Genomic DNA, 10894 nt, shown 5'->3' with positions numbered 1-10894 from the left:
TCCTGAAAGGCATTGAGATCACAGGGTCTTTCTTTCTTTCTGTCTTTCTTTCTTTCTTTTCTTTTTCTTTTTCGAAACAGGGATTTTCTGTAGCTTTGGAGCCTGTCCTGAAACTAACTCAGTAGACCAGGCTGGCGACAGGATCTTTCTTAAACTGAAGTAGCCCTTTTCTCATGACCAGATGGATTTAAAATGATAACATTTGCTAAGCTGTTGTCATTGTTTAAGTAAGCACTCATTTTAAAACTCTCGAAACACCCCCGATACACTTAAAAATTTTTTTTTTACATTTATTTATTTTGTGTGCATTGGGGGAGGGGAGCATGTACGTGCCACAGCGCACGTGTGGGGGGGATCAGAGTGTGGAAGTTGGTTCTCTCCCCTTCTATCCTATGGGTCTCCGGGATAAAACTCAGGTTGTCAGGACCGGCGGCAAGCAACCTTATCCGCTGAGCCATCTTTCCAGTCCGGTTGGTTAGTTTTGAAAGCTGATTGACTTTACCTGAGATTTACATTACGACCTACGGACCGCCAAAGACAGAAGCAGCAGACAAAGGTGTCCCTTGGTGATGGTAATGGGGGAAGAGGGGAGGCCATGCGAGGAGGAGCAGGGCTCCACCGTTTGGGGACTCTAGGCTCCCGCAGCTAGATCATCGCCTCCTGTGGCACCAATATCCGACCGTAGAGTCTGTTTACTCTCCGTTAAGAGGTAGCGCGAAGCCCGAGCTTAGGGGACCCCTGATACTCTTGTATCACACATCTGATTCAGAAACCCTGGTTTATTTTCTCTAAGATCATTAAAAACATCCTCAGAGTTTTCGGGCACAAAGCCCCTCCAGCTCAGTAGGTGGCCCCCTCTCCCGGGGACTGCTGCCATCCACCCACCATACCTAAAACCAGCCAAAGCAGTCGGTGACCTTTCCTCCTGCAAGAAGCTTTCCTGACTTCCCTTGGCCAGCGCCAAGAGCTCCCGAGCGGAGATGGAACTGGTCCTGAATCCTCCCCGCGTGTACAAGTCCTTGGGTGGGAAAACAAGCGTGAATTGCCCTCGCACACTCTCTACAGCTACTCCTCCCAAGGGTTCCGAGAAAAGGGTGAATCCCAGTTTGGATTTCACTGCGGTCGTTGAAACCCCTATCCAATCGGCTGCACCACCTTGGCGCTCACAAGGGAGAGCTATTAACCAAGCTCAGAGTAAGACCGTAGACTCAGCAGGCAAGCGGTATGCTACGCTCCAGACTCAGAGTCTGAACACAGGCGCGGAAAGGGCAGTGGCCTATGCAAATGAGGGCGGAGACTTCAGGACTACGTCCTCGGGCGGGGCTGGAGGAGGGGCTCGTGTGCTGTGGGCGGGGCCTGAGGTAAGTGGGGCGTGGCTCCAGAGAGAGGTATAGGTCTCCCGTAGGAGGAGGCTGGGCCTAGATGAGATGGGGCGTGGCTCCAAAGATTAGGGGGTGTGGCTCACTTTCAGGGAAGCCGGGTAGAGCAGAGTTCCAGGCTCGGGATCCGCCTACGACTCTGCCTTTCTGGGAGGGGCGGGGCTCCAGATATCTGGCGCTCTGGGACTCGGGAGGGGCGGCACTGAAGCCGCTCGTCGAGAGGGGCGGGGCGGGGCGGGAACGGGACAGTGGCGGGGGCGGGTCCCGGCGCCTTCTGGGGCCCTTGGTGGCCACTGCACCTCAGTTCACCCTCGGCTCCCGCGCCGCCAGCATGACCGACGCACTGCTACCCGCGGCTCCCCAGCCGCTGGAGAAAGAGAACGATGACTACTTTCGGAAGGTGGGTGGCGAGCTCTCAGACCCTCTCTGTCCGCTCAAACTGTGGAGCGCTCTGATGGGGCTTGCGGCAGGGGTCGGCCTGGCCCGGAGGGGGAGGGGTCGGGAGGGGACACGCGGGGCTGATGCGGGAAGGGAGGACGAAAGGGACTGCGTGAGGCTGGGCGCCCGGAGCAGATGGCAGCCGGGCTCCGGCGCACAGGTGCACGGGCGAGCCCCGCGCAGGTAGGAGCCTGGAGAGGTGATTCGGGTGGCCCTGCCAGCCTTCCCGCGCCCGTGGGGGTAAGGACCAGCCCCTGGCCACGCTGGCGAGCTCGGTCACTCAACACTGCGACCGACCGTAGCCCAGCTTCCACCAGAGTACTTAGTGCGTACTGAGAGTTTTGATCTTTGCTTCCCAAATGCTTTCAACGTTCTTTTCCTTCGACTTCTTAGTAGGTAAGGGGAGGGTGGCTGTTGCGAGGGGACCTCGAGCGCACCTCCCTCGTTTGTCCTGCGTCGTCCAAGAGGCCCCTAGAATGGCAGTCTTACCCCTTCTTCAAAGCGGATTTATCTGTATTTGGTTGTCCGAGAGACCGCGCTTGGCACGTCCCGACGCTCCTCGGCAACTTACCCGACTGCCTTTCGCCCTGGAGCTCAGTTCCTCAAAAGCGACCCCAGCAGTCGCCCACACTGGAGCTGGCATGCCCAACAGCTGCAGGAACTGGCTTACGAAAACACTTTGGAGGTTCGAATCACAGTGACAGGCTTCTCACCTTCCTTTCAGGTCCCTAGTGAGTCTAAAAATAGCCTTTGGAGTTTGGCCAAGGTTCACCTGGTGGGTTGAGAGATTGTCGTGGATATTTTTCTAACAGATACGATCGAAGGCACAGCCAGTAACCATGAATAGGGAAGTGAAACTGCTTCCCACAGAGCAATCAATTCTTAATTGTTCAGCGCCACTTCGCCACTTCATAAATGGGCTTGGCAGCTTCCTTCTCCCGCGGGACACTGCCGACTTGGAGTTTTTGCTCACGATTGAAGTAGTTGAACAGAGAGGGGAATATGGAGACAGGTGGGGACAGTGGGAAGTTTTTTTTTTTAAAGTTGCTTTTGGCATTTAAAAAAGTTTTAAAGTATATTTAAGTTGAAAGATGTCATCATGGAATTACAGGATTATAACTTCTAATTATGTATGGCATTTGGGCCAGAGGATCACAGGCCAGCGTTGTAGGAGCTTGCTTGGCCTGGGAATCGCAAGATGTCCAACGTAAGGCCCTAGGGCCTGACTGCCACCCCCACAGAATTACTTTACAGCCTCCAGAAAGTTGCCGCCTCTTTCTGGGACTTCAGTTCTTGCTAGATTGTTTGTCATTTGAACAGATGGTTTGGCGGACTTGTGACAGTTTCTTGGGGGGGGGGAATGACAGGGGAAGCCAGTGAATAACGCATACCTTGGAGGGTGCCAAGCCTTTCAGAACAGGTTCTCCCTGTGAAACCTTCCAGGGAGTCTTAGGGGAAGAGAAAGGATCGGAGTCTGGGTCTTTTTAAAAGTTTTAAGAGTGGTGTGTGTGTGTGTGTGTGTGTGTGTGTGTGTGTGTGTATGCGTGCGTGTGTGCCTGCACCTTGAATATATGTCTATATGCACCACAAGGCCTTGGAGGCCAGAAGAAAGCACTGAATATCCTAGGACTGGAATTACAGGTCGTTGTGAGCATCCCCTTGACATGAATGCTAGGAAGCAAACTGAGGTCCTCTGCAAGAGCGGCGAGCACTCTGACCCACTGAACCCCACTGAACTGTCTCTCTAGCTCTCCTCTGATACACGTGACCCACAGATTGAGAAGCTGCTGCTTTAGACCCGGTGATCCCATTGCCTTTATCTCCTTTCCTTACTCTGATACACATTGCTGATGGTTTTAGCCAGTGTGAAAGTCTCTAGCGAAGTAGTTCAGTGCAGTGCTTACCTAACATGCACCTGATCCTGGGTTCTGTTCCCAGCACTGTGAAAACAAACAGGTGAATAAAGCAGACTGTCAGTATCCTCTCGCTCACCCATCCTTCCCACCAGCTTCTACCCGTAACTTAGGTCGTGCATCCCGACTGAAAGTTGGGCTAGCAGGGATGCCAGCTGGGGAGGTTGGGATGAAGAGTGGGACCTGGCAACCTGCCAGCTGCGGACTGGGGATGCCACTTTGGGAGTCACTTGGGAAGGGGTGGGAGTGTAGAGGAAGCCGCGAGAGGTTAAGTCTTTTTAGCAGACAGCCAAGGTTGACTAGCCTGAAGAGTGCTGGAGAGGCCTCGATTAGCCCTTCCAGGGAAGAACAGAAAGTAAGTCATTGCGGAGTGGGGACAAACAAAAGCCAGGGTGGAAGAAGATGCTGGAGGAAGGCAAAGTAAAGAAGACAGATGGCAAGTGCACTTGTGTGTGCGCTTGTGTGGGTGCGCATATGTGTGTATGTGTGTGCGTGTGTGTATACACATTTGCTTTTTCCAGGGAAGGTCTCTTTACACAGCCCTAGCTATCCTGGAACTCTGTAGACCAGGCTGGCCTCAAATTCACAGAGATCCGCCAGTCTCTGCCTCTGGAGTACTGGGATTAAAGACACACACCACCACTGCTCAACTCTCAATGTATATATTTTTTTTTTAAAAAAAATTATTTTGCTGGGGATTGAACCTGGAGCCTCTTGTATACCTCACAAATATTTTGCTACTGAGCCACTGAGCCACAATCCTTATTGCCAGTCTACAGACTTGCTTTTTTGTTGTTGTTATTGTTTTGTTTGTTTTGCTTTGCTTTTTTTTTTTTTTTGAGAGCGAGTTTGAATTTTCTGTCCTCCTGTCTTTGCCTCCCAAGGACTTGGTCACAAGTCTGCCTTCCCCACCCTGTTAGAGTCTTCTTAAAAATTTGTTTTTGTGTTTACATCCCCAGGGCTTGTGTCTGCTGGGTTTTTATTCTATCTCAGCCTCCTAAAGCACTACCAGAGAGGTGAGGCTGAAGTCCCCTCAGCAAATTTGTTGCCCCTAGGCCTGGCAGTCCCTTCCTTCTGGTGGGCGGACTGAGTTTTGCTTTCTAGGATAAACCTTGATTACTCGCTCACCCGACAAAAACCAGACAGAAATGCCTGGAGCTGTGGTAGCACACACCTGAGGACTCAGGAATCAGGACACCGACAGGCTGGTTGCTGGGTGCTGGGAGTTCCAGGCCAGCTCTGTCTTAAATACAAACTAACCAAAAGGTAAAAGTGAAGAAGAAGTCAGGTGTGGGATGCTTTGAGGCCAGGAAAAGGGTAAACTGAGGAAACATTCTGGCTGGTGGGAGGGAGGTGAGGTTTGAAAGTATTGGGAGGGTGAGCTGACTAAGGGGAGGGAATAGGCACCCCAAAATTAGAAATATAGTCCAGAGCTTATACAGCAGCCCTCAGGTCAGACTCCTCCGTCCCTGTACTTGCAGGATTGGATCCTTATTTGCCCAAGACAAACTTAATTTCTTATCAGTTCTCTGTCATCCCTTCCTCTTGGCTTTCAAAGGCTGGTCTGCTCTCTTTGCTATGGAAGGCCCTAGATCAGGGCCAGACTGTTGGACCCAGATTCCCCCTCTCTCTTGCCCCCTGGGGAATAAACCTAGAGTCTTGAGAGAGTGTGGGCCAGCGCTCTGCCTCTCTAACATCTCCAGCTCCTGGGTCCTGCTGTTTCAGTCAGGCCTCATTTCCTGGGGTGCTGAGCCAGGCTGGGAGCTGAGGCTTTGTCTGCAATGTTCAGGCTGTGCATGAAAAGGAATGAAGCTTTTTAGTGGTGTTCGGAGTGAGCAGTGGGGTGGCTCACCCGCCTAGTCAGCTGTGTTTTGTGTGATTCGCACACAAAAGGGAACCTAATTGCCCACAAGTCCCTCTGCAAGTTGGTCGTGGATCCAAAGGATGCCGAATAACAGAGAGGGGGCTCCCTGTAACCGAGAGGAGGCTCTCTGGTAAATCGGGTAGGGGCTCTTTGGGATCGTGTGCGACCTGGTTGTCCATAGCTTGAGAACACAGGCTATCCCCAGGCTAGGACATCTCAGGACAAACTCTGTCCTCTTGGTCAGGTGGATACCTTGGAGGCATTTCTAAGAAGAAAAGATGAGAGAACTTTCTAGGCTGTCACAGGGTCCTGTCTTTCTCTTTCTCTGGCTTCTCACTGGACATTTTTCATTTTCTTTCTCACTAAATCGTAGATGCTTACATTAAACCATGATTCTATATAAGATTACTATAAATGCCTTGCCTGGGTTGTTTCTGTTTATATATTTAAAGTTCTTTCTTAAGAGAAGGGTCGGTCCAATTTGCTGCCTCCCTTCTCCCCCTAGATTTTTTATTTTCATTCAGAAAGTCTTCAAAACAAGTGTGCTGAGACCTGCTGTTCACTGCAGGGCCCATGAGTTTCTGTGTGCTGTCAGCAGAACCCTTCTGGGGGGGCTCCCCTCCCCCGCACCCAGGAGCTGTAATCCTAAAATCTCTCAGAAAACCTGTTTTAGCTGGGAGAAAGAAAGAAAGAAAGAAAAATACAGAAAACCTCTCCCCAGTACTTTAGGGAGGCTCAAAGTGGGAGGTGTCAGCCCTGCGCAAAGGAGGTTGACAGACACTGAGGCTTTGTCACTTGCTATCTCTCCGCCTCCTCTTCCCCAGGGATCAGTGAATTTAGCTCCATTGTTTTTACTCAAGAGCTGTAGAGCCCTTGATTGTTTGTTCTCTAAACCTGCCTGCTGGACAGGGCCCCAAGGTCCACTGTGCCCTGGTTTATGGCCCTTGTTGACTCTCTGGCAGTCCTGGAGGCTCCAATGGGAAGGAAGGAGGAGAAATCCTTCTTTGTCTTCTAACTTTTTGAAGAAAAAAAAAATTGAGACAGCATCTCTTTATGTTGCCCTGGCTGTCCTGGAACTCACTATAGAGACCAGGCTGGCCTCAAACTCACAGAGATCCTCCTGCCTCTGTCTCCAGAGTGCTGGGATGAAAGGCGTGCACCACCAGGCTGGGCTCTTTCCTTTTTAAGTCCAGAGTCTTTTCTTCCTCCGCAGCAGGGCAGCTAATTCCATACGAGAGGCTGTGTGTCCTGAGTGTCACGTGTGGTCTGCGGGGAAGCCTTGTTTCATTTGTTGATGATATAAGGCTGGGAATCGAACCCGGGGCTTCTGGTCGTATAAACAATCACTCTGCCTCTCTGTCCTCTGTTTACTGCTCATTTTGAGGCAGGGTCTCCCTAAGTTTCCCAGGCTGGACTCTTGATCAAGCTAGAGCTGAAGCCATTGCTCTGGATTTCTCAGTTACAGGATCCAACTTCTTACCTTTTCTGCCTAGGCTACTTTTAAACCAAAGTTTGATTTCCACATTATAAAGCATACAAATCTTAAGTGCAGAATTCAATGCATTTGGACAATATATATGCCTATAGAATCGCCACACTATTCCAAATCTAAAAATTTCCCATCGTTCCAACACTCACAAAGGATACAAACCCAGTAACAGCCAAGAGTCCCCCACTCTTTCTTTTTAAATTAATTTATTCTTGTTTTATGTGCTTTGGTGTTTTGCCTGTGTGTATGTCTGGGTGAGGATGTTGAGTCCCCTGGAACTGGAGTTACAAAAGGTGTGAGCTGCTATGTGGGTGCTAGGAATTGAACCCAGGTTTTCTGGAAGGGCGATCAGTGTTCCTAACTGTTGAGCCATCTCTCCAGCTCCATGGTCCCCCACTGTTAATATGGGCCTAAAGGCCAGACTGAATGCAGGCTGACCATGGCCTTCATGAGGGTCCCATCTTGCAGAGGTGCACACCAACAGTCCAGAGGGCCTGCTGGCTTTCCTCTTTCTGTGGGACTGTGGCCAGGAGGAGTCCCCTGGCAGGAGCAGAGTTTTCAGGTGACTCAGAGGAGAGTCAGTGTGTTGAGCTGTGACACTGTAAATGTCCCTTGTTTCCTGGGGCTGTTTGGACAGTTGCCAAGACACCACCTGATGCTGTTGGGCATCAGCTTTCTCTGGACCAACACTTCCTCCTGACACAAAGGCTTCATTGGAAGTGGCCACAAAGACCAGGCGGTGCAGGTGCATCTCAGTGGCCAGCGTGGGCAGCAGGGCTGATGGCAAAGCACCGGGGACAGGGAAGGCGGTGAACCATGTGAGTTCTGGCTTTTTCAGGGAGAGCTGGGAGTTCATGTGGCCCCTAAGATTTTGGAAAACTTCCCGGTTTCCGTTTGCTTCTAGGAGAATAGAGGGACCCAAACAACTTCAGAGGTGGTTTATTTTTCTTTGGTACTGTTTGCATTTCCCGGAACCAGAAGTTGTCATAAAGTGGCAATCACAGCAATGTACAGATTCAAGGTCAAACCCAAATATCAGTCCCTGCCCCCACCCCACTGCCTTGCTGTCTAGATAAGGACCTTTCCAATGGCGTGACAATCCTATTGGTTAGAATAAGTGGGTCATAGGGTGCTTCTGGAAATGCAGTTCACTTGTGGACATTTTGGTGCTTGTGATTGACATGCAGTAGATGCTGATGTGGGTTATGGATCTCACTGGAAGTAGCCTATGATTTAATAAGGTCTCCATTCTTCTGGTGCCTACTTCCATTCTTTTGGGAATGATTCCCCTGAGAATGGATCGGGATGTTGGAAGGAAGGCAACGGGGCCTCCACCTGGTGGGTATCCTAGAAGGGTAAGAGGGCTATTTGGTTTTTGTGTTTTTAATATTTCTAACTTTTATTTATGTGTTTGGGTGTTTTGCCTGCATGTATGCTTGTGCATCATATGCATGTAGTGGCTTCAGAGGCCAGAAGGGGGCGCTATATCTCCTGGGACTGGAATTGTAGACCGTGTGAGCCTCTGTGTGGCTGCTGGGAATCAAACCCTGGTCCTCTGGGAGAGCAACCAGTGATTTTAAGCATCGTGCCATCTCTCAAGCCTCACCAGAGTCTATTTGTAAAATCAAATCCATGCTTTAAGTTTTTTATGATCAAGGTCTTGCTGTGTAGCCCAGGCTGGCCTCAAACTCTAGATAGTCTGGCCTTCCTCCCAAATGGGGAGATCACAGGCCTGCACCATTGGTTCATTTGTTTATTTTAGGCGTGGAAATCTCGGCTCCCTCCCTTCAGTCTCCAGGGTGGCGAGAAGTGAAATGAGCTGTGTGTGTGTATTGCAGGGTATGGCTTGCTATTTCCGTACTTTCTGGCTGACAGCTCTGGCAAAATCAGCAGCAAACAATTCTTGTTTTCCAGATTCTGGTGGCTGAATGAGGGATTGCGCAAACAGAAAGGAGAAACAAATCTCCTTGCTGGAGAAGCACACCTGCCTTGTGTGACCCAGTACTGGGGTCTCTGGTCTAGTGCTGTTCCAGGGCCACCCTGTCTGTTTCTCTTGACCGCTACCTCTCAAACTTGCACATATGTGTGGGCTTTCTCTGGAGTCACTCATGTCCTCCAGATTAAATGTCCCCAGCTTTTCCCTAGGCATTGCTGTGAAATAGTGTTCCACAGGGGAACAAACCTGTTACAGTTGTCCTAAAAGATGAATACACCTTAATGTTTACTTATTTCTTTATTTTAAGACTGTTCTTGCTATGTAGCCCAGTCCAGTTTTGAACTCCTGATACTCCCGCCTCACCTCCTGAGCGCTGGGACCCCGGATGTGTACCATCACACTTGGCATCCTGTGATGGACGTTTACTCAGCAATAGGAAAGGAACAACCATTGAATGTAGCAGCATCATGGGCAAATCTCAAGACATGTTGTTGGGAAAACTAACGATGGACATTGATTCTGTTTATGCAGTGTGAGATTTGAGGAAAATCAAAGCGTTAGGACTATGAGATGGTCCGGCTGTCAAAGCGTGCTGAGTCTGAGGAGCTGCATTTGCTCTGCAGAATCCACAAGGTGGAAGGAGAAAGTGACTCCCAAGAGCTCTCCTCTGACTGCCACACAAGTGCTATGATACATGTGCACCATACATGTGTTTGTATGCATGTCTGTGAATGCACACATTCATGTGATCTCACACACATGTGAGCACACTCATATATAAAATGTAATACGTTTTAAAAAAAAGCCTAGTATTGATTGCTTGGAATGATGGAAAGTTTTTAGATTTTGAATAGAGTGGAGATTCTATAGGCATATATGTTGTCCAAATGCATTCTGCAGTGAATTCTGCACTTAAGATTTGTATGTTTTATAGTGTGGAAGTTAAACTTTGGTTTAAAAGTAGCCTAGGCAATGAAGGTAACGAGTTGGATCCTGTAACTGAGAAATCCAGAGCAATGGCTTCAGCTCCCGCTTGATCAAGGGTCCAAAAGCTGCCACTAAAGTGGTGACACACGACCTCTTTAATCCCAGACGCAGGCAGGCATCTGTGGGTTCAAGGCCTTCTTGGTCTCCAGAGTGAGCTCTAGGGCAGCCAGGGCTACACAGGGAAACCTGGTTTTTTCTAGTCTGCTCCCTTTAGCAGATTCCATTTCCAGGGAAACACTCTCTCTCCTACTGCAGCTTAATCCCCCCACCCTGTCTTGAGGTGCAGTCTCAGTATGCAATGCATGGTGATCCTCCTGTCTCTGAAGTGCTGGGATTATAGCTGTGCACTGTCACAGCCAGCAAGGCATCCTGTTGACAATCTCAAGGTGACATTCTCCACCCCTGTACTGTACTTTTCCCCGATTCAGTCTTAGTTCCAAGGACTTGATTTTCCAAGTACCGGGCACGGGTCCATGTTCTTCCTCTTGGGAAGGGGGTGGGAGAACAGAGGTGTAGCTCTCTAACCGGCCATGGCTATGAGGTGAGGGATGTTCCCCCAAGCAGTGTGAGAGACACCGGCAGCCCTCAGCCAGGAAGCACAGGGCTGGCAAGTGAGCTGCCTGAGCAGTCTCCACAGCTGTGCAGCTGCAGCCACCTTCCAGACTAGGGGTGGGAAGAACCAGCTGAAGTCCTTTCCAGCCTGCTGCCAGGGGCTCCAGCTGCCCACTCTCCTTGCCTCCTAGCAGCATAGGCTCCAGGATGCTATGCCAGCATTCACATAGTGGTTTGACACCTGGGAAGTGGCCCCAAAGCTTTTCCTGGGTATTAGCTGTCTGACTACCCTTCCTTCCTTCCTTCCTTCCTTCCTTCCTTCCTTCCTTCCTTCCT

The 10894-nt window shown here is 50.2% G+C and overlaps 1 protein-coding gene across 1 annotated transcript in view; it reads left to right on the top strand.

Moving 5' to 3' along the window:
* Nucleotides 1-1704: 1704 nt before the first annotated feature.
* Nucleotides 1705-10894, top strand: part of Rhpn2 (rhophilin Rho GTPase binding protein 2) — a 58166-nt gene continuing 48976 nt past the window's right edge. The window contains exon 1 of the mRNA XM_005368419.3: nucleotides 1705-1779. Within this exon, the coding sequence (XP_005368476.1) occupies nucleotides 1711-1779 (69 nt within the window). The 5' untranslated portion in view covers nucleotides 1705-1710. The remainder of the gene's footprint in view (nucleotides 1780-10894) is intronic.

The sequence above is a fragment of the Microtus ochrogaster genome, unplaced genomic scaffold, assembly GCF_000317375.1.
Source record: "Microtus ochrogaster isolate Prairie Vole_2 unplaced genomic scaffold, MicOch1.0 UNK32, whole genome shotgun sequence".
NCBI classification, from domain to species: domain Eukaryota; kingdom Metazoa; phylum Chordata; class Mammalia; order Rodentia; family Cricetidae; genus Microtus; species Microtus ochrogaster.
Note: the sequence above shows the minus strand (reverse complement) of the source record. Positions and strands in the feature narration are given on the sequence as shown.